General features: G+C 49.1%; 1 protein-coding gene across 1 annotated transcript in view; it reads left to right on the top strand.

The window, feature by feature from the left end:
- Nucleotides 1–23661, top strand: part of LOC107297076 (neurogenic locus notch homolog protein 1-like) — a gene marked incomplete at both ends in the record, with an annotated part of 83538 nt that overhangs the window by 22476 nt on the left and 37401 nt on the right. The window contains 2 exons of the mRNA XM_015826434.1: nucleotides 20364–20626; nucleotides 21771–22109. Of these exons, the coding sequence (XP_015681920.1) occupies nucleotides 20364–20626; nucleotides 21771–22109 (602 nt within the window). The remainder of the gene's footprint in view (nucleotides 1–20363; nucleotides 20627–21770; nucleotides 22110–23661) is intronic.

Below are 23661 nucleotides of genomic sequence, written 5' to 3'. Positions count from 1 at the left end.
CCTTCCTCTCCCTCCTTCCTTTCTTCCTCCCCTCCTTCCTCCCTCTCTTCCCTCCCTCCTTCCTCCCTCTCTTCCCTCCTTCCTTCCTTCCCTCCCTCTCTCCCTCGCTCCTTTCCAATGTCCCATCCCAGCAAAGCAATGAAGGCAGAAAAGTGGGGGGGGGGTGTTTCTTGTTCTCCAAACTGCCAATTGCAGGCTCTGACCGGTGGCTAATTGCAGGCTCTGTGTAATGATTTCTCCTGGATGGCCTGCCGGGCTGTTTAATCATAAACCTGGTCCTGGGTGTCCTTTTGGCCCTGCTGGGGGAGAGAACAGCTGCAGCCCCAGGGGTCTGGGCCCTTTCCCCCCCAGGCTCCCACCCCTCTCCTTATCACTTGGTCCAGTAAGTGTTTCCATCAAGAACTAGAACTCGCCGTCTCCTGGGGGTTGGTCCAAAGTCAGTCCGGCTTGCAGGGCTGAGGTGGGACTAGAACTTGCCACCCCCCTACAGCAGTGTTTCTCAACCTGGACCATTTTAAGGCCTGTGGACTTCAACTCCCAGAATTCCACAGCCAGCAACGCTGGCTGTGGAATTCTGGGAGTTGAAGTCCACAGGCCTTAAAATGGTCCAGGTTGAGAAACACTGCCCTACAGGTAGGCTTCTAGCCTGGGGCCTCCACTAGACCAAACCGCCTAAAAACATCCCGGTGAGCAAAGTCTTCCTTGGCAGTGACGCCGTTTTTTTAGCCTTTTAAAAGTATGAGGTTTGCGAGAGAAACGGACGATAGGATGCTCCGAGCCCTTTCCTGCTTCCCTCCTGTTTGGAATTCAGAGCTTTGGTTTGGAAACCTTTTAGTGCCGGCCCTTTTTTTTTTTTTTAAATAAAATTAATCAGTAACAATGACCGTAAAACCATAAAATACCTCAGCTTGGACAAAGGGAACGACTGCTGTGTTGTCAAAGTTGTAAAAGGGGTTTTTTTGTTTTTTTTTCAGATGTTTGTGAAGTAGGCATATTTATGTGCAAAGGTCTGGAGTCCTAGCAAAAACAATCAGGTGAAGCGTTGACGTCGTTTTGCCCTCTCGGGACCTCTGGTTGTGTTTTCCTTTTTTTAAAAAAAAAAAATCAGATAATGGGAACCTGGGAGCCAGGTGTGAAACGATTTACAATTATTGCAATAAAAATTCAACGTCACACAGTTTGTTAAGAGGATTAGGGCATGTATTTGAATACACTAATTGTTTTGTTAACCGGATTGTTAACCACGATTCCCCCCCCCCTTTTTTTTTTTTTTGGCTAAATGTTAATTATGTTAAAACACGAGCACTTTGTACCGCAGCCCCTTCCACCAACAAACAGGCATTCAGTTCAGTTCTTTTGGCCAGAGGGCCTGTTATAAAGAGACAGTTATTCCATTCAGGAAAAGAGCTAGATTTATTTTTGTTCATGAAATTAAATCTCATATGCTAAATCACGCTGCGGCTGAAAAAAAAGAACGTCTCCCCAGGAGGACTCAATGGTTTGTGTGTGTGTGTGTGTGTTGCCCTTTTCCCACTTCTTTGTTTCTGTTGCATGCTGAAAATCCTTCCTGGAAGACTTTATTTCATTTCCTAAAAATCCGCCGCCTGATAGTGAGTCAACCACTCCGGGGGGGACTCAGCTTAAGGCAGATGTGAAATCTTCTTTGCATCTGGAGAAATTGGGGGCGCACCTGCAGCATGCCATAAGGTGGTCCTCGAATTAACAACCACAATTGAGCCCGAAACTTCTGTTGTTAAGTGAGACGTTTGTTAACTGATATTTGCCCCCATTTTACCCCCTTTCTGGACAGAGTTGTTAAGTGAATCACTGCAGTTGATAAGTTAGTAACCCGGTTGTTAAGTGAATCTGGCATCTCACCCCCCCCCCCATGGATTTTGCTTGTTAGAGGTCGCAAAAGGGGGGATCCCATGAGCCCGGGACACAGCAGCGGTCATAAATATGAACCCGTTGCCAAGCATCTGAATTTCAATCAGGTGATCATGGGGGAGGCTGCAAATGTAACCGTGAAAAACAGTCGTAAATCACTTTTCAGTGCCGCTGTAACTTTGAACGGTCCCTAAATGTAAGTCAAGGACTGCAGGAGTTTTTACGCAGGAGTCCCCCAGCCTTTTTACCCAATGCCTAAAAAAGTCCCCGAGACTTTCCTATCCCTCACTGATTTGTCTTTCCATAGTCCTCTGCCGAGGAGGGGATTGGGCTAGCCCAGTGGTTCTCAACCTTTTTAATGCCGCGACCCCAACCGGTCGTAAGTTGAGGACTAAACCAGTCATAACTCGAGGACTAAACTGGTCGTAAGTCGAGGACTACCCAACCGGTCATAAGTCGAGGACTTTCCCTGCCCGGGAGTGCCGTGCATGCGTGGTTCCGCCCCCTGCGCCGGCCGAGGCGTAGCTGGCAAGCGGCAGAGACGGAACAGGCCGACCACCAGCTGGCCCAGCCCAAGGGAGGTAAGGCACCCGCCAGAAAAGGGGGAAAAAATGGCGGACAAAAAAAATGGCGGACAAAAAAATATGGCGGACAGCCTTGCTTGGCGACCCCCGTGAAATGGTTGATCGACCCCAAATGGGGTCCCGACCCACAGGTTGAGAACCACTGGGCTAGATGACCTCTAGACCCCTTCCACCTCTTGAGATTCCATGATGGCTAAAAACGGGAACTGCTGCAACAAAGCACCCCATTATACCGTCCTCTTGTGCTTTCCAAGGAGAAGCCTGGAGTTTGCCTGGAAATGAGCCCACCTGCCCCCAGGAGGAAGGGGGCGAGGGTCCCCGAAGGGAAGACGTGCAATCTTTGTGAACTAGCCACGCCTCCCACGGCAGCCATTTTGTGGGAGCTGCAAATGGGCCACCGGCATTAAGCAGCCTTCCCCAAAACTTTCCGGCTTTGCACACCAGCCGGGGGGGGGGAGGAAGGGGGAGAGGGGATGGTTCCAGCGCAGTGGTGGGATTCAGCCGGTTCGCACCACTTCGGCAGAACCGGTAGCTAATTTTTGGTTGCCCAGGCCCAGAACGGACTTCCGGAAGCGGCATCCACATAGAGAACCAGTTGCTCACCTATTGGAATGCCACCGCTCTTCCAGCAGACAAGCGCGTGTGCATGCATGCAGCTCCATTTGTACAAGTTGCAGGCACACGTGTCCGTTGCTCGCACAAGGGGAGCTTTGCGCATGCTCGTGCTCATACCGCTGCTCGCACTGCGCATGTCCGTGTTGACCCGCCGATTTCCATGGCCCGGTTCCAAACGGAGTGGGCCGTGGCCAGGGGGGTTGGGGACCCCTGGCATAAAGGTTGAGGAGATCGTGTTGTATTGATTGGCGAGAAAAGGGGGTGCAGGGAGAGGCTTCCAGGCCCAGATGGATGTTCGGCATCTTTGGCTCAGTTAATCAGTCTTTATTTGGGTCGTGGGTAAGCATTGCATTAGAATAAGAATAATAATAAGAATAGAGAATAGAAAAAAGAAAAGAAAAGATCTGGAAGGGGCCTTGGAGGTCGTCTAGTCCAGCCCCCTGCTCAAGCAGGAGAACCTGTACCATTTCAGATAAGTGACTGCCTAGTCTCCTCTTGTCTGAGACGGTCTAGGTCAGTGGTTCTCAACCTTTTTAATGCCGCGACCCCAACCGGTCGTAAGTCGAGGACTTTCCCTGCCCGGGAGCGCCGCGCATGCGTGGTTCCGTCCTCTGTGCCGGCCGAGGCGTAGCTGGCAAGCGGCAGAGACGGAGCAGGCCGACCACCAGCTGGCCCAGCTCAAGGGAGGTAAGGCACCCACCGGAAAAGGGAAAAAAATGGTGGACAAAAAAAATGGCGGACAAAAAAATGGCGGACAGCCTTGCTTGGCGACCCCCATGAAATGGTCGATTGACCCCAAATGGGGGTCCCGACCCACAGGTTGAGAACCACTGGTCTAGGTTCTCCTGCTTGAGCAGGGGGCTGGACTGGAAGACCTCCAAGGCCCCTCCTAGCTCCATTCTATTCTAAAAACCTCCAGTGATGGAGCGCTCACGATTTCTGAAGACATTACACAATCAGCGCAACAATTTGATGAGCACCAAGGCAGTCCTTGCTTAGTGACTGAAGTTACAATGGCAATGAAAAAAAGGTGACTTACGGCGGGTCCTCGCACTCACAACCAGTGCGGCACCCCCTCAGTCAGGTGATCAAAATCCAGGGGCTTAGCAACTGGCATCTATGTAGGATAGTTGCAGCGTCCCAGCGTTGTGTGATCCCGACCTTCCTAGTTGGCTTCCCACAAGCAAAATCCACGGGGAAGCCGGAATCGCTTAACGACCGACCGCATTGCTTAACAGCCACGAGGGGGGGGGGGAGGAAAGATCATAAAACCGGGTGCAACTCACTTCAGAACCGCCTTGCTTAGCAAATGGAAATTCTGGTGGGCCTTGTGGTTATACGTCTGTGGTGAAAAGCTTGAGTAGGAGCTGAGTAAGATCGCCGACAGCCGGCAAAATGGCTGCATTCACACAGCCCCGGGAACCAGGTTAAAGAACAAATGGTGGCGTTTCCCCTAGTATGCAAAGCTGGGCTAGCATTAATCTGGTTAGTTGTCTTGTGCCTTTTTGACTGGTGGAGGATTAAATGAATTTTTTTTGGGGGGGGGAATCAGAAAAAAAAAGACTTTGTTTACAGTGTTTGAATTGTTTTCAACCGGGAGTGGACTTGAAAGCTGAATGCAATTTATTGATCAGCTTGAGCCTGGCGTCCCGGCTGTATTGATCAGCTTCTTTTGAAGACCCCGATCGAGAACGTCTGTAAGAAACTGATCGAGCTTTGAGGATTTGGGCGCAGAGTTACTGCCTCCTGGCCGAAATTTTGGGGAGAAGCTTCCCTCTGCAGGGGGAAATATGCAGGGTTCGAATGTCTGGTCTTTTCTGGTTGCCCTGAACGGCCACAGGCTGCATCTCAGTGCCCAGAGCCATTTTATGGGAGCGGTGACTCCTTTGATGGGTGCCATAAAACCCGGTGGGTGGAGCGAAGTCACCCTGCTCTTTTAATCTTTAAGCCAAGAAGTCAGGCCAGACTCTCTCCCTGTAGCTGTTTCCCCCCCAAGGCTGCTGCCCATGGATGGAGGCGTGTTGAATTCATTGACTTTCTAACTGGCTTCAAACTTTGAGCTGCCGAATTTGGCAGACTGAAGCAATCATTAAGCACTGGAGATAGGGAGGCAGGCACAGGGTCCTGAAAAGCACCTGGAGTCTACAGGTGATGCGTGTAACCAGGATGGCATGGGGAATGCAAAGGGCATTCCATTGTCTGACACCCTTCCCATGATGGAGGAGGAGGAGGAGGAAGAGGAGGAGAAGGAAGGAAGGAAGGAAGGAAGGAAGGAAGGAAGGAAGGAAGGAAGGAAGGATACATACATACATACATACATACATACATACATACATACATACATACATACATACATACATACGGACCGGCATCTTGAGCCCTGATGATGTCGACAGATGCTGACGAAAGCTAGGCGTTTTATTAGGCAATTTTAACATTAAATTATTTTATTATATTCCCTGGTGCTCGTGTTTGCTCATTGATTTTAAATACATACATACATACATACATACATACATACATACATACATACATACATACATACATACATTCCTGGGCCCAGTGCAGTTAGTGCACAGATAGGATATTGAATGAAGAGCTGGTGACTTTCTTATCCCCAGTATTTCCATGGGCTGCTTTACCTTCAGAGAATGGAATTAGATGGAGCCGATCAGTTCCAGCAGTGCATGTGGAGGAAATCCATTTCCACACCGCTGGAATAACTGCAACCCTGTGCCCAGTTCAGGGTATCCAGAGCAAGTCATTGCATTACGATAAGCAAAATAGGGTCTGTTCACCTCCAGATTGGCAGATTTCAATTCTTAGAATTCTTAGTTCTGCTTGGGGAATTCTGGGAATTGAAGTCCAGACACCCGGAGGACACCTTGTGTGCTGCACAAGACTGGATGGGGGTCCTCCAGATGCCACAGGTTGTAGCATTCCTGCAGTTTGCTAATTATGGCCTGATGGGAAAACTATGGTCGATGAAGCAGAGTGGCCAGGTTTGCCTACGGTGGACAGGGCTAAAGGCAGCTGAGGATAAGGGCTTCAAACGTTGAACTGGGACAGCCAGAGATCCAAAGCCCCTCTCCCTGTCTCTCGTACGGATCTTGCAGGGCTGTTGCGAGATTACACGAGGGTCATTCCAGACTAAAAGCGCAACAAAGCACCATGGTTCTCAAGCCCCTCCGGGCGGACAGGGCCGTCGTCTGCCTGCCGTGGAGGAGACGGCACCGTCTCTCGGCCGTTTATGGGAAGGGCAAAGAAGCTGTCGCTGGACGTGACCGCCATCACGTGAGCAGCGTGTGACCCGACCGGTATCAGGGTCTCTGGCATCTGACAGTTTGGAAGTCTTTGCTGCACGATGTTAATCTGGGTTCTGTGGAGGGTGGCCAAGTTGTGTGACAAGCAGGGCAAGCCGATAAGTCAAAGTACATGTGTGGGGCATTCCTTTCCTCGGAGGAGGTCAAGCCGGGGCTGGACAGCCACCTGCTGGGGATGCACCCAGCAAGACTGAGATCCTGTGGACCCAGCGGCCGTCTGGCCTCTGGGGCCAAGGGGGGGGGCTTCCTTCCCAAAAGTTCTGGCCCGGAAGAGCAGATCCAGAAGCCCCGTCTTTTCCCCTTCGTGAATGCGCCAAATGCAGGGTCTCTGGGCTTCTGGGGAGGGGCAGAGTTCGGTTTGGGTCAGGTCTGACATGATTTGTGGATGAGTCTAAACCAGTTTGAGTTGCCCATGCCTGGGCCGGCCTGATTCCCCTCCCTCATTATCCTAGGCCCTCTATGGGGGTCTGCAATAATAATAATAATAATAATAATAATAATAATAATAATAATAATAATAATAATAATAATAATATAATAATAATAATAAGAAGATCATCATCATCATCATCCCAGGTCCTTGGTAAGGACTCGATAGGTAGACAAAATGCCAAATCCAGTCTGAACATCTGGCTGACTGTGCAATGATCCATGATAATAATAATAAAGTTGGAAGGGACCTTGGAGGTCATCTAGTCCAACCCCCTGCTGAGGCAGGAAACCCTATACCATTTCAAACAAATGGCTGCCCAGTCTCTTCTTTAAAACTTCCAGTGTTGGAGCATTCACCGCTTCTGGAGGCAGGTTGTTCCACTGGTTAATTGTTCTCACTGTCAGGAAGTTTCTCCTTAGTTCCAGGTTGCTTCTCTCCTTGGTTAGTTTCCATCCGTTGCTTCTCGTCCTGCCTTCAGGGGCTTTGGAGAATAGCTTGACTCCCTCTTCTTTGTGGCAGCCCCTGAGATATTGGAACACTATCATGTCCCCCCTCGTCCTTCTCTTCGTTAAACTATAATAGCAATAATAACAAACTACATAGGGATAAAGCAGGGAAGAAGGACTTCTGGGGCTTCTCCAACTTCCCCACCAGGTTCCTAAAGGGAGGGAAACTTTCTTTGGCTCGGACTTGTTCGTGGAGGCTCCTTTGAGCCCTGAGAGAGAAGCTGCTCGGGAATTCTGTACAAAGCTTCCTTGCGCCCCAGGACAGGCTCCCCCCCCCCCGTTTTGTGTAAGATTGGCAGTGACCTAAGCATTCACTTAGGAAAGGCCTTTTTTTTCTTTTCTTTTCTTTTCTCTCCTCTTTTTAACACCGAACCCAGGGAGGCTGGAGCGAGGGGGGGGGCAGCAGCAGCGTTGTGTTTGTGCATGGCATCTGTCTCTGCTCTGGCAGATGGTAGCTGGCCTTGTGAAAAGGCCCAGCCAACCTTCTGGATTAATCACGGGTGAAAGGTCGCCCAAACATCTGCCTCGGGATGTGTTTAGAAGCAGCATTTCTATAGAGGGGAGACGGGAAGGAAACAAAACCTGTTTTTGGTCGGAGGAGAGAGAAACGCCCAGGAACAATGGGAAGACCGAAGAAGCGGGGATCCAACGCGGCTGACGGGTGGGGACGCTTTGTGGAGGGGGGTAACTGAACACCCTCCCGCGGCCCTGGGATTTCAGCTGCTCCGAGGCCGCCTTCTCTAAAGCGAGGTGTGGGACTGCGGTCCCCATCGTTCCCCCACTGGCCTAGGGAAGGCTGCAGTAACCAAGCTTGCCCGGGGCCGAATACTTTCATGGTTGCCTCTTCTTAGAACGGCTGCAGTGGGTTGGGCTGGGCGGAGGCTGAGACCCAGGACAGGGGAGTGAGGAATTTCACCATTAAGTTGTCAAGTAGGGAGGAAATAAAGTTGTGAAGCTCCCAAATGCCTCCAATTCCGTCGGGAGCAGAGCGCGGCTTTCCCTGCAGAAGGTGCAAAGCCCGTAGTGCCCCAAGTGTGATTTTCATTCAGTCACCAGCTGCACAGCAAATCCAAGAGCTTGGAGCAACAAAGAGCAACTAAGATGATTGAAGGCTTGGAGACTAAAACATATGAAGAACGGCTGCAGGATTTGGGAATGGCCAGTCTAGAGAAAAGAAGGACTAGGGGGTGGGGGGACATGATAAGCAGCATTCCAGTATTTGAGAGGCTGCCATAAGGAGGAGGGGGTCAACTTATTTTCCAAAGCACCAGAAGGCAAAAGAAGAAACAATGGATGGAAACTAACTAAGGAGAGAAGCAACCTGGAATTAAGGAGAAACTTCCTAACAGTGAGGACAATTAACCAGTGGAACAGATGTTGCCTCCAGAAGTCGTGGGCACTCCATCGCTGGAGGTTTTTAAGAAGAGACTGGACAGCCACTTGTCTAAAATGACTGATAGGGACTCCTGCTTCAGCAGGGGGCTGGACTAGAAGAACTTCAGGGTCCCTTCCAGCTCTATTCTGATTGATTGAGCTCACCTTGTGAAAGTGTGCTGGTAGGAAACCACAGGAAATATCACAGGAGCGGAACGATTGCAGCCCGGTTGCTCTGACATCTGCAGTTGTGAAACCTTTGAAAGGCTAGTGCTGGCCCCACCTGAGAGCCATCACGGATCCGCTGCTAGATCCCTTGTAATTTGCCCACCACGCAAACAGACCGGCAGACGATGTTATCAATATGGCACTGCGCTCCATCTTACAACATCCTGAATCCCCAGGGACCTACGCACAGATCCTTTTTGTAGACCGCTCGGCATTCAACACCATCCTTCCAGAAACCCTTCTCTCTAAACCAGTGGTTCTCAACCTTTTTAATGCCGCGACCCCAACCGGTCGTAAGTCGAGGACTAAACCGGTCGTAAGTTGAGGACTAAACCGGTTGTAAGTCGAGGACTTTCCCTGCCCGGGAGCGCCATGCATGTGTGGTTCCGCCCCCTGCGCCGGCCGAGGCATAGCTGGCAAGCGGCAGAGACGGAGCAGGCCGACCACCAGCTGGCCCAGCCCAAGGGAGGTAAGGCACCCGCCGGAAAAGGGGGAAAAAATGGCGGACAAAAAAAAGGGCAGCCAAAAAAAATGGCGGACAGCCTTGCTTGGCGACCCCCATGAAATGGTCGATCGACCCCAAATGGGGTCCCGACCCACAGGTTGAGAGCCACTGCTCTAAACTGACTCAGCTAGCTGTGCCTGAGTACCCCTCCCATCCCGGACGTAAAGTGTTTCACCGTCTCCCCTCTGTATGCCCTGCTAAAGGGGATTGTGTGCCAAAACAATTAGACACAAAGAAAATTTTTCCCCCGTGCCGTCACTCTGCTGAACACCTAATTCACACAGCCGGAAAATATTTAGTATTATCCTTCTCATCCTTCTCATCTTTTCTACTATCTTCTCCTACTGGCATCTGTGATTACCACTTGTTGTATCTCATGATTAATGATTGTAACTATGATCTATCGCTTTGTTGGTGTATGTACACTGAGAGCCTGTACACTGGAGACAAGTTCCTTGTGTGCCCAATCACGCTTGGCCAATAAAGAGTTCTATTCCATTCTATAGAGTCCCAGCCATTGAAAGTCTGTTTTGTGAGTCTAGCTCAGTGATGGCGAACCTTTTAGAGACCGAGTGCCCAAACTGCAACCCAAAACCCACTTATGCATCACCGGGTGGGTGTGGCCCATTGGCTGGGTGTGGCCAATTGGGTTGGTGTGGCCCATTGAGTGGGCACACTGCGGTGGTAACGGCAGGCTGGGTGGGACTAAAAAGTTCAATCAATCAATTCCAACTTTGCAAGATCTTTTTTTTCCAACGAGAAGTTGAAATTGACTGATTGATTGAATCTTTTTTTTTTTTTGCACATGGCGGCGGAGGCCTAAAGTGAAAAGGTTTTATAAAACCCAGCTGAAGGCCTAGGACTGGGGCGACGGCGTGCGTGCCCACAGAGAGGGCTCTGAGTGCCGCCTCTGGCACCCGTGCCATAGGTTCGCAACCACTGGTCTAGCTGGACTCTGCCACTCTGGCCCTGGTGATTTTATGAACTTTTTTCTCAGCTTTGCCCAGTCCACTGAATGCGGTGTTACCCAAGCAGTTGGGTCAGTGCGCTGCAGGGAGGGACAACAAACACTGGGCGCTATCTAACAAAATGAAATTCAGTGGTGAAAAAAGTAAGGTTCTACATTTAGGCAAGAAAAACCAAATGTACAGGTATAGTATAGGGGGTACCTTGCTCAATAGCAGTAACTCTGAGAGGGACCTCGGAGTCCTAGTGGACAATCCCTTAAATAGGAGCCAGCAGTGTGCTGCAGCTGCCAAAAAAGCCAACACAGTGCTAGGCTGCATTAACAGAGGGAGAGAATCAGTATCACGTGAAGTATTAATACCACTTTACAAGGCCTTAGTAAGGCCACACTTGGAATCCTGCATCCAGTTTTGGTCACCACGATGTAAAAAAGATGCTGAGACTCTAGAAAGAGTACAGAGAAGAGCAACAAAGATGATTAGGGGGACTGGAGGCTAAAACATACAAGGAACGGTTGCTGGAATTGGGTATGTCTAGTCTAACGAAGAGAAGGACGAGGGGGGACATGATAGCAGTGTTCCAGTATCTCAGGGGCTGCCCCAAAGAAGAGGGAGTCAAGCTATTCTCCAAAGCCCCTGAGGGCAGGACAAGAAGCAACGGATGGAAACTAATCAAGGAGAGAAGCAACCTAGAACTAAGGAGAAACTTCCTGACAGTTAGAACAATTAACCAGTGGAATAACCTGCCTCCAGAAGTGGTGAATGCTCCAACACTGGAAGTTTTTAAGAAGAGACTGGACAGCCATTTGTCCGAAATGGTATAGGGTTCCTACCTGGGCAGGGGGTTGGACTCGATGACCTCCAAGGTCCCTTCCCACTTTATTATTATTATTATTATTATTATTATTATTATTATTATTATTATTATTATTATTATTATTATTATTATTATTATTATTATTATTATTATTATTAGCTGGGCAGACTAGTTTTAGCTAAGTTAAACAGCTAGGGTGTGAACAGACACAGCCAAAAAAGCCAAAGCAATCCCAGGTTGCATAAACAGAGGGATAGAATCAAGATCACGTGAAGTGTTAGCACTGCTTTTTAAAACATTACTAAGACCCCATTTAGAAAACTGTATCCAGTTTTGCTCACTGCATTATAAAAAAAAGACGTTGAGATTCTGGAAAGAGTGCAGAAGAGAGCAACAGAGATGATTAGGGGGCTGGAGGCTAAAACACGTGAAGAACGGCTGCAGGGATTGGGTATGTCTACTTTAATAAAAAGAAGGAGTAGGGATGGCACGACAGCAGTGTTCCAACATTTGAGGGGCTGCTATAAAGAAGAGGGAGTCGACTTATTTTCCAAAAATACCAGAAGGGAAGACCAGAAGCAATGGATGGAAACTAATCAAGGAGAGAAGCAACCTGGAATTAAGGAGAAACTTCCTAACCATGAGAACAATTAGCCAGTGGAGCAGCTTGCCACCAGAAGTTGTGGCTGCCCCATCACTGGGTTTTTTTAAGAAGAGATTGGACAGCCATTTGTGCGGAATGGTATAGGGGTTTCCTGCTTGAGCAGGGGGTTGGACTAGATGACCTCCAAGGTTCCTTCCAACTCTATTACTCTGTTCTGTTCTGAGACTGGACTGAGAAGAGCAGAACTTTAATAGCTCATGCTAAAGACCAGCTAATTGAGGCACTTCCCTGTGGCGGCTTTTTCCCCCCTTCTGATTCAGGAAGAAGCAGAGTCCATGCTAAACCCAGTCAATGTTGGTAATCCAGACCTTTTGGAGCCATCTCACTTGGTGCCCTGTTTCGCACCTGGGTCTGCAGTTGTCTGCGTGGGGTAGCTCCGTAGCCTTGTTCCAGCCTGTGTCCACGGCCAGCATCCGGGGTACTGCTCATCTGGCAGCCGTTAGGTCTTATCTCCCCAGCTCAGGCTCTTCTGCAGATAACACCAGTCCCGTGGCTGGAGACACTCCGATCTTGAAGCGGATCAGATCAGAAATTGCTTGCCAGCGCTTTGGGAAGAGATGCTGACTGCGACATTGGCCCTCTGGGTGGGATCTCCTGCTTGAGAACTGCTGGAATGTGTGTCGTTGTACAGAGGGATTCAGAAACGGGGGGGGGGGAATGCTCTTGAATTATAGGAGCCAAAGGTTAAGAAAGGGGAATAGGTGTAAAGCAGGGGTCGCCAACCCCCGGTCCGTGGACCGGTACCGGGCTGCGGCATGCCAGCAACCGGTCCGCCCAAACAAGCAAAGCCCCATCCGTGGGATGCAGGCAGTGCACAAAACCACGCACTCTCCGGTCCGTGGAAAAACCTGCCTCCACGGAACCGGTCCCTGGTGCCCCAAAAGTTGGGGGCCTCTGGTGTAAAGCAGGGCTTTTCAACCGGTGGCACGTGTACCACTAGTGGTACGTTGGCATCTGGCAGGTGGTACGCATACGACGGGTTGAACAGCACTGTAAAAAAATGTAAAAAAAAGTGTAAAAGTGGATGAGGTGAAGCGGCAGCAGCGCCGCACAGGCTTGTGGGAAAGTCAGCTGGAACTGCACGTTGCCTGGGTCCTACGGAGAGGCCAGGATCAAAGCGCGCAGCTCCAGGTAATTGGCGGCGGCCTTGGGGGTGGCAGGCAGCCTCACGCAGTCTTCAGGCAGAGATTCAGCTGGAGCTGCGCGAGGCATTGCCTGGGTCCTGCTAAAGGGGAGAGAAGACATGATATTAAAGGGGGTGAGGGAAGAGATGATATTAAAGGGGGTGAGGGAAGAGATGATATTAAAGTGGGTGGGGGAAGAGATGATATATTAAAGGGGGTGAGAGAAGAGATGATATTAGAGGGGGTGAGAGAGGACTACCTGTATTTTTATCACTTTTTCCCCAGGGCTTTTTTTGGTCATCAAGTTTTTGACACCTTGCTAGGTGACTGGTGGTACTTGAATATTGCCATATTCTAAAAGTGGTACAATCGGTGAAAAGGTTGAAAAGCCCTGGTGTAAAGAGTCTGCAAAACGCCACGTGATTGGGATTAGTCTCCAGCAGGGTGTGAGGCATGGAGGACAGTCCTAGCTGAGGACTCTCCTAGAAGACTAACGCCTTCTAGTGCCCCTGTGGTACCCAGCAGACTCCCTTTCCAGCCTGCTGCTTCTTTTTAAAAGTTGCTTTGGAAAAGAAAGGGGTAGTTGGTTGACGGACTGCAAGAGAAAAAGGCTTGTCTGAATGCAGCCTTATTTATTTCCAGCCTTGTCTTTGAGCCTGTAAAGGTCCAAGGGGGATTGTGGAGGACAAGCTCCACTATGAGGGATTAATTTTCCCACAGGTCAGAAAAAGGACTTGTCCCTGCCCACTAGGACAGCCATTTGGGAGCCCCCCCTCTACATTCTTCTCCTGTGCACAGAGGTCGACTGCTCCGGTCTTACCTAATCAGGTTGCAGAATTTGGGCGTGTGGTTTAGTGCTGGTGTGCACACGGAGTATCCGTTGAGTATCCTGGGCCCTAGATTAGCTGGATTCTTTCGCTTGTTCAAATTACAATGAAATCTGGAGTCATCGAGGACCTTGGCTTTGCTAATCCAGATGTATAGGAGATGGTGAGCTTCTGCATGTGGGGCCGGAGGGCGTTTCTGGCAGGTTGCTTAGAGAGGAGTGCCAAACACACACACACACCCCAGTTGCCTGTAGAGTTGGGAGGCGCGTCCCTACATCGGGGTGTCAGCAGCAGATATTCTTCCAGCTGCGCATCAGGGGCAGACCCTCCACACACTTTGGGGGACTCTGGTGCCCAGGCTCTTGATCGCCTTGTGAGAGCCTGCTAAGATATTAGGAAAGCTCTCTCTCTCTTCCTCTCCTTTTCTCTCTCTTTCCCTCCCCTCTCTCTTTTCCTCTCTGTCTCTTTCCCTCCCTCTCTCTTCCCCCCTCTCTCTCTTTCCCTCCCTCTCTTTCCCTCTCTCCCTCTCCTCCCCTCTCTCTTTTCCTCTCTCTCTCTTTCCCTCTCTCCCTCTCTCCCTCTGCTCCCCTCTCTCTTTTCCTCTCTTTCTCTCCCTCCCTTTCCTCCCCTCTCTGTTTTCCTCTCTCTCTCTTTTCCTCCCTCTCTCTTTCCCTCCCTCCCTCCCTCTCTCCCTCTGCTCCCCTCTCTCTTTTCCTCTCTCTTTCTCTCCCTCTCTTTCCCTCTCTCTCTTTACCNGCCTTCTAGTGCCCCTGTGGTACCCAGCAGACTCCCTTTCCAGCCTGCTGCTTCTTTTTAAAAGTTGCTTTGGAAAAGAAAGGGGTAGTTGGTTGACGGACTGCAAGAGAAAAAGGCTTGTCTGAATGCAGCCTTATTTATTTCCAGCCTTGTCTTTGAGCCTGTAAAGGTCCAAGGGGGATTGTGGAGGACAAGCTCCGCTATGAGGGATTAATTTTCCCACAGGTCAGAAAAAGGACTTGTCCCTGCCCACTAGGACAGCCATTTGGGAGCCCCCCCTCCACATTCTTCTCCTGTGCCCAGAGGTCGACCGCTCCGGTCTTACCTAATCAGGTTGCAGAATTTGGGCGTGTGGTTTAGTGCTGGTGTGCACACGGAGTATCCGTTGAGTATCCTGGGCCCTAGAATATTAGCTGGATTCTTTCGCTTGTTCAAATTACAATGAAATCTGGAGTCATCGAGGACCTTGGCTTTGCTAATCCAGATGTCTAGGAGATGGTGAGCTTCTGCATGCGGGGCCGGAGGGCGTTTCTGGCAGGTTGCTTAGAGAGGAGTGCCAAACACACACACACACCCCAGTTGCCTGTAGAGTTGGGAGGCGCGTCCCTACATCGGGGTGTCGGCAGCAGATATTCTTCCAGCTGCGCATCAGGGGCAGCCCCTCCACACACTTTGGGGGACTCTGGTGCCCAGGCTCTTGATCGCCTTGTGAGAGCCTGCTAAGATAGAAAGATTTTTAGGAAAGCTCTCTCTCTCTTCCTCTCCTTTTCTCTCTCTTTCCCTCCTCCTCTTTCTTTTCCTCTCTGTCTCTTTCCCTCCCTCTCTCTTCCCCCCTCTCTCTCTTTCCCTCCCTCTCTTTCCCTCTCTCTCTCTCCCTCTCCTCCCCTCTCTCTTTCCCTCTCTCTCTTTCCCTCTCTCTTTCCTTCCTTCTCTCTTTCCCTCTCTCTCTTTCCCTCCCTCCCTCTCCTCCCCCTCTCTTTCCCTCTCTCTTTCCCTCCCTCTCCTCCCTTCCCTCTCTTTCCCTCCCTCTCTCTTTCCCTCCCTCCCTCTCTCCCTCCCCTCCCCTCTCTCTTTTCCTCTCTCTCTTTCCCTCCCCCTCTCTTTCCCTCTCTCTCTTTACCTCCCTTCCTTTCCTCCCCTCTCTTTTCCTCTCTCTCTCTTTCCCTCTCTCTTTTTCCCTCCTCTCTCTTTTCCTCCCTCCCTCTTTCCCCCTGTCTCTTTCTTTTCCTCTTCTACTCCTCTCCTTCTCTCTCTCTTTCCCTCTTTCTCTTCCCCCTCTTCTCTCTGTCTCTCCCTCCCTCCTCCCTCCCTCCCCCCTTCTGAAAATCTCTTGCTCTGCAGTGCCAGGATGCTTTGCTTGGTCTCTCAGAACCAGCCAGGAGAGGCTGCAGCAAACTTGGAGGGAAGGGAAGGAAGTTGCAAAGTGCAGCCTTGTCTCTGACCAGGATGCCTCCACGGTTGCTCTGGGCCTGTCTGGGGTTTTTTTTTGGGGGGGGGCAGAGTTTTGTTGTACCCTGTTGCACAGCCTAAGCATCCGGCTGAATTCCCCAGCAGCACAGCGCCCCCCCCCCTTGCCTGTTCAGCATAGGCCTGCCAGGGCCATGTTTGGGCGGGGGGGGAGACATGGTAGCAGCTGCTGCCCCCTCATTAAAATGCACACCTGCTCCCAGCAGATGCCGCGGGTGCTGCTACTGTGCCCATTTTCCTTTCAGTTTGGTCTGGATCCTGCCCATCTCATTAACTCAGAGCGTCCCCAAACTTCAGGGGATTCTCACGTAGGGTTTCACCAAGATGATTGAAAGTGGACGCTGAAAAAAGAGAGTGGGAGGGAAAGAGAAAAAAAACAGACTCCCTCCTTCCTTTCCTCTCCTCTCCTCTCCTTTCCTTTCCTTTCCTTTCCTTTCCTTTCCTCCCTTCCTCTCCTTTCCTTTGCTCTCCTTTCCTTTCCTTTCCTTTGCTCAGTTTTGTTCTAAAAGTTTGTGCAAGGTGCTTATGAAGGCCCCTTAGGTGGGTGGGACTGGGACCTTCAAGCCTTTTCCAGCAGCAAATGTGGAAACTTAGCCAAGCAACCCCCTCCCAGAACAAAGAAAAACTTTGGCATTCTTTAACTCTATATTCTGGCGCAGGGTGGGGAACTGTGGCCTTTTTAGGACCGGTGGACTTCAACTCCCAGAATTCCTGCTGGCTCAGGAATTCTGGAGTTGAAGTCCAGATTATAAAAGGGCCATGGTTCCTCACCCCTATTCTAGAGAATAGAATTAGAATAGAGTAGAGTAGAGTAGAAATAAGAATAGAACAGAATAGAATAGAATAGAGTAAAAATAAGAATAGAATAGAGTAGAAATAAGAGTAGAATAGAATAGAGTAGAGTAGAAATAAGAATAGAATAGATTGTAGAATAGATTATAGAATAGAGTAGAGTAGAAATAAGAATAGAATAGAATAGAATAGAAATTAGAATAGAATAGAGCAGAAATAAGAGTAGAATAGAATATAATAGAATAGATTGTAGAATAGATTTAGAATAGAACAGGACAGAATAGAATAGAGTAGAGTAGAAATAAGAATAGAACAGAATAGAATAGAGTAGAGTAAAAATAAGAATAGAATAGAATAGAGTAGAAATTAGAATAGAATAGAGCAGAAATAAGAGTAGAATAGAATAGAGTAGAGTAGAAATAAGAATAGAATAGATTGTAGAATAGATTATAGAATAGAGTAGAGTAGAAATAAGAATAGAATAGAATAGAAATTAGAATAGAATAGAGCAGAAATAAGAGTAGAATAGAATATAATAGAATAGATTGTAGAATAGATTCTAGAATAGAACAGGACAGAATAGAATAGAGTAGAGTAGAAATAAGACTAGAATAGAATAGAACAGAACAGAACAGAATAGAATAGCAGAGTAGGAAGGGACCTTGGAGGTCTTCTAGTCCAGCCCCCCACTCAAGCAGGAGAATACAGTAGTTCTCTATTAGCTGTATTAATTTCAAGAAACCACTCCACCAAGCATGCCGTGCAGTTCTGCTCACTGTGCGTCACCACCAGTAGCTGTGAAATGGCTTTTTAGCAGCCGGTGGAAAAGAAGGAACTCTTGGGGAAGAAAACTTCTGCCTCTGACAAATCCTGGAATAACAACGTAAGGCGAAAAAGTGGGGATTCTTTGGTAGAAATGGTGCAAATGGCAAATTAGGAGCCACCCAGCTCAGGGAGCACCCAGGACCCCTCGCAAGGTGGCCCTTCCTGGGCTCAGCCTGCAGCTCAGCTTGGCTGTGTTGCCCCTTCACACACACACACACACACACACACACACCCCAGAGACACCTCCTCCGATCGACCGGTCCTTGCAAAGGGCCCTGCCAAATGGAGAGGGCCGTTTCGATGGGTGGGCCAGTTGGCTCCGGCTCCTTTTGGCGATGCGTAACAGATGGACAAGGTGACCAGTGGACGGCCGTTGCCAGGCTATCTTTAAAAGCAAAGGCAAGAAAAATACAAATAAACCCCCCCTCTTGCGGCCCTAGGGCTCCGGCCGACGGGTCTTTGAGTGTAAATCCTGGTTATGGAAGGAGCTTTGGGTTTTCAGGAAAGGATGAAACTATTGTGTGGAGCATTAAGCTTGCAAGGGACTAAAGTGGGCTTTAGGCAGGTCAGCACACACACAAAAAAGAGCCATTAGCTTTTGAAATGTAGAGGCAAACGGGAATTAAACCCAGTTTCATTCTCCTTGACTTACGGCCATTTGTTTAGTGACCGTTGGAAGTGACTTGCCATCATCGCAAGCGTCTCCAGGGTCACATGAGCAGAAGTTGCAAACTGTTTCCCATCCCAATGGCTTAAGTGGAGCTCCCATCTTTCTCCAGGATCTCAGAATTTAAACCAGTTGTTTCACAACCAGGGTTTAAGACAAGTCAGTAGACTTCGGTTCCCAGGGAGCTGAAGTCCACCTATCTTAAAGTGGTCAAAGTTGGGAAAATACTGAAGGTTGTAAACCTCTCCCACCCCCCAAAAAAAGAGTTTTGAAAATCTAAAAGAGCGAGAGAAAGCCATTTTGAGTGGGAATAATAATAATAATAATAATAATAATAATAATAATAATAATAATAATAATAATAATAATAATAATAATAATAATAATAATAATAATAATAAAGTTGGAAGGGACCTTGGAGGTCATCTAGTCCAACCCCCTGCTCAGGCAGGAAACCTTTGTACCATTTCAGACAAATGGATGTCCAGTTTCTTCTTAAAAACTTTCAGTGTTGTAGCATTCACCACTTCTGGGGGCAGGTAGTTCCACTGGTTAATTGTTCTAACTGTGCTAGATGGTGATTTTAGAGAACCAGTGGACACCCTTCTCTCAGCTTCCAGTGTCCTGCATATTTATTGTGCAAAGTCTTCCCAGAGATTAAAAAAAGAAACATATTCTTTAAAAACTCTCCTAGGGCTAGAAAAATGGTCTACAATGTGGACAGGTGCTTTAAGTTGGAAATGTGGAACGTAAAAGGTCTGTTTGTCATGCCTGGTGGATTTGCAAAAATGCCCGAACATTCTGGGTTCCAATACACCCGAGGAATTTTAAAGATCAATATTCAATGAAAACCAGAACTTTTCCTGTGTGGCAATTAGAAAAGGGTTGTGGAAAGTGGCTTTTCTATATGATAACCGCTGTGAGGTTTTTTTTTTCTTCTATATGTACGAAAATGAAAAGACTCTGAAATACCCACCATGGAGGAATGGTTGGTGAAGATGCAGGATTAGCAAAGGTAGCACAATTGACCTGTCTGTTTAGGGAAAGGAGAATAACTGCATGTATCGGTGCCTGGAAACCCTTTATGGGCTTTTTGCTAAAAAAGAAAAAAACGAACCTGTGATTTTATGAGCTCGATGATTAGAAAGGGTAGACTGTGGAAATAAGAGATGGCAAAATATAAATGTAACTGCTGTTAAGATTGAAAGTTGCTTCTTTACAGTATCACTTTTCCTTCTTTCCTTCCTTCCTTCCTTCCTTCCTTCCTTCCTTCCTTCCTTTCTTTCTCTTTCTTTCTCTCCTTCCTTCTTTTTTTTTTCTCTCTCCCCTTCCTTCCTTCCTTCCTTCCTTTCTTTCTTTCTTTCTTTCTCTTTCTCTCCTTCCTTCTTTTCTTTCTTTCTTTCTTTCTTTCTTTCTCTTTCTCTCCTTCCTTCTTTTCTTTCTTTCTTTCTCTCTCTCTCTCCCTTTCCTTCCTTTTCTTTCTTTCTTTTTCTTTCTCTCCTTCTTTTCTTTCTTTCTCCCTTTTTTCCTTCCTTCCTTTTCTTTCTTTCTTTCTTTTTCTTTCTTTCTTTCTCTCCTTCCTTCCTTCTTTTCTTTCTTTCTTTTTCTTTTTCTTTCTTTCTTTTTCCCTCTTTCTTTTCTTTTTCTTTCTTTCTTTCTTTCTTTCTTTCTCTCTCTCTCTCTCTTTCTTTCTTCACATTATTTTACTTTTTTTCAAAATTTGCATTCTTTTTATTCTTTTAAGAATTCCTTTCATAGAAGTCACGTTAAGAAAAACCCTCCTGTAAAATGAGCCAGAGAGACTGGATCTTCTGTAGCAGTGTGGTTAAGGCTGTCGTTCGTTCAAATCCTGCTCTCAGCTCCTCCTGATCCTCCGCCCGCCAACACCAGGAGGGCAGAGGGCTGGGGGGCATTGCAAAGGCCGCTGAAGGACGGCCGGACAGCTGTGGATTGTTCCTGCAGGTCTCTGGCTGACCCTCTTCTTCATCCTCCTCCCTTTCTTAGATGCTCCAGTGACTTTGTCGGCCGTCGGTGCCAGTTCCAAAATTTGTGTCTCAGCTCCCCCTGTAAGAATGGCGGCACCTGCCACCCCGTGGTGGACGGCAACACGGCTGATTACGTCTGTTCCTGCCGCCTGGGCTACATCGACAAGCTGTGCCTGACCATGGAGGATAACGCCTGCCTGAGCGGCCCCTGTCGCAACGGAGGGAGCTGTGACCTTGTCACCCTGACCGAGTACAAATGCCGCTGCCCTCCAGGCTGGTCAGGTGAGAGAGCAACTGGCACACATTCCCAAATACCCTGGGGACCCTTTGAGAGACCTGCAACCCCAACCCTGGTAGAATCCCACTTCTCAGCTGCAGAACCAAGCCCGGCCTTATGCGTTTGATGTGTCCTTGTTGGGATTGCAAGGAAGAGCTTTCATTTTTTTTCCGGTCTTCCCGGTGACAGCTGGAACTAGGGGGTGCCAAAAGCATCTGTCAAGGTTCCTACTGACGAACCCAACCAAGCCAGCATCCTTGAGATGTTCCGATCTCTTAGGCAAAACTTTATTGGGCACATCATTTCGGCACGTATGAAAGCAAAACCAACTCTGGCTAATTCCATCCCCCCCCCCAACTATATGGTAAAAGCAAAGAATTCTCTCTCCTCCCATTTGGGCAGGTCCCATTGTCCAATTAAGCGTTACAATATTGTTATGAGAAAATGTCTCTGAGGTCAGGCAGACACCTGGTGAAGCGTCTTTGGTTCTCATGGACCGACTTCTTGATATCTGGAACCTGTCCTCCAATTCCCCCTCCCCTCCTCCCAAGTATGTTGGCAAGCTGAGAAGCAGTAATGGTGGCAACAGCATAAGCGTGCTCCGAACCTGACACCCCCTCTTTCCATTTTTCAAAGGTTTCTCTCCACAAAAGAGAAAAGCCTGCCTTGTGTACTCTTGACTATTTAGACCAGTGTTTCTTAAACTTGGCAACTTTTACGATGTGTGCATTCAACTCCCGGAAATCTCCATTCAGCAAGGGATCACTGGAGAATTCTGGGAAATGAAGTCCTCCCATCTTAAAGTTGCCGACTTTGAAAAACGCTGATTTAACTGGTTCTGCCTGTCATGGGGGAGGTGGAAGAGAAGGGTGCAGGCTCCTTCGAGCAGGTCTCCAGCACAGGGACAGGCACTGTCCCCGTTTAAAAATGTTTAATTCTCGGATCAAGGTATCCCTGTAGACAAAAACCCTAAAATGGAAGAAAGGCAGCAAAAATGTGCATTTTTAAAGAAGCCAGTGAAAATTGAATAAAGGCGTTTGCAACTCTTTAAAAGCGTTAAAACGATTAGCCCTGGAAAAAGGGAAATTTTCGGGTCCTATTTGTGGCATTTCTGGGCTCTGAATGTTTGTCCGTCTCTTTGGCCGGCAGGCAAGACGTGTCAGCAGGCCGATCCCTGTGCCTCTAACCCATGTGCCAACGGCGGCCAGTGCGTGCCCTTTGAGTCCAGCTACGTGTGCAGGTGCCCGCAGGGCTTCCACGGGGCCACCTGCAAGGAAGACCTGAACGAGTGCAGCCGGACGCCCCCCATCTGCAAGAACGGCGGGACCTGCGTCAACGAGATCGGCTCCTACCAGTGTCACTGCCGGCCGGCCTACACGGGCTCCAATTGCGAGCACCTCTACGTGCCCTGCAACCCCTCGCCTTGCCAGAACGGGGGCACCTGCCAGCAGACGGGAGATGTGGCCTACGAGTGCACCTGCCTTGCAGGTAATGCTGGCCTGCCTGGGCTCACCCAGGGGTGTCAAAGGCGCGATGTCACGTGACGTGTCGCGACGTATCGTGACTTTTTTCCCCCATGGTCGGCAATGGGGTGGGCGCGCTTTCGCCATGACGCATCCGGCCCACAGGCCGGCAGTGGACACCCCCTGCTCTAACCCCTGCCTGACCCAAGAGCGATACGGAGGGCATCTGTGGACGCCATGTTCCAAAAGCTCAGCTGGCGTGACCCTCACAGAGTAGCCTGGCCCAACCCTAATTTCTTCACTTCCTGACTTGGTTCTTCCCCCCTCCCCCTTTTCCTACAATGCCCCCATTTGCATTTCTGGCTCCCTCTTCCATCGGTCTTCTGCAGGATGCGGGGATACTTGAAACAGCCATTAGCAAATGGGACACATATACAGCTCACAGGCCCCTTGGCTGCTTCTGCTCCGTGGCTTTCTCCTTGAGAGAGTTGGGAATCTATGGAGAAGCCATATAAGGAAATGAAAATAGCCACTGCTTTGTTCCTGGCAGCCAGCTTGGGGTGGGAGGGAGGGCTGGACCACCCCAGAGAGACCTGTACTTTCTACTGCAGTGAAACGTCATCCCTTGCTGGGGACATGACAGTGATGATGGATAGGCATCAAACCGTGAAGAAGAAAGCCAGCCAACGTTAGCTCTGACCGTGATTAGTACAACTGGGAAACAGCAACAACCACAACAACATATAATAAAGAATAAACAAAGTAGCACCTAGAACCCATTCATCAAAAAAAGCCCCACGGCCATCCCTAACCTGTTTCTTGGAAGGTGCTCTGCAATAGAACAAACTAGGGGGTGGCCAGTTGTCCCTTTCGCGTTTTTCAACCGGGGAAACTAAAAGCTATGGACTTCAACTTCCAGAATTCCCCAGTCAACATGCTGGCTGGGAATTCTGGGAGCTGAAGTCCCCAAAAGCTGCTAAGATTGAGACACACTGACCTAAAGCAGCTGGCCTTGATCTGTTTGATTATCAACTAGGTCAGGGGTAGGCAACCTTGGCTCTTTTATGACTCGTGGACTTCAACTCCCAGAATTCCTGAGCCAGCATGGGGGAACTATGGCCCCCCCTCATGACTCGTGGACTTCAACTCCCAGAATTCCTGAGCCAGCATGGAGGAACTATGGCCCCCCCTCATGACTCATGGACTTCAACTCCCAGAATTCCTGAGCCAGCCTGGCTCAGCTTGGAAACCTCTCCCTTTCCCCTCAGCATGGCTGGCTCAGGAATTCTGGGAGTTGAAGTCCACCAGTCATAAAAGAGCCGAGGTTGCCTACCTCTGGCCTAGGCCGCTTTATGACTTCAACTCCCAGAATTCAACTCCCAGAATTCCTGAGCCAGCGCAGCTCAGCTTGGAAACCTCTCCCTTTCCCCTCAGCATGGCTGGCTCAGGAATTCTGGGAGTTGAAGTCCACGAGTCATAAAAGAGCCAAGGTTGCCTACCCCTGAACTAGGTGCTGGCTAAAAATGTAGGGATCTGGAATTGCAAAATTCTCAGAACGCCCTAATCCAGGGAAGGCT

This window comes from Protobothrops mucrosquamatus, unplaced genomic scaffold (genome assembly GCF_001527695.2).
Source record: "Protobothrops mucrosquamatus isolate PMUCROS unplaced genomic scaffold, P.Mucros_1.0 scaffold3133, whole genome shotgun sequence".
Classification (NCBI taxonomy): domain Eukaryota; kingdom Metazoa; phylum Chordata; class Lepidosauria; order Squamata; family Viperidae; genus Protobothrops; species Protobothrops mucrosquamatus.
The sequence above is the reverse complement of the archived record's forward strand: the minus strand, read 5'-3'. Positions and strand labels throughout refer to the sequence as shown.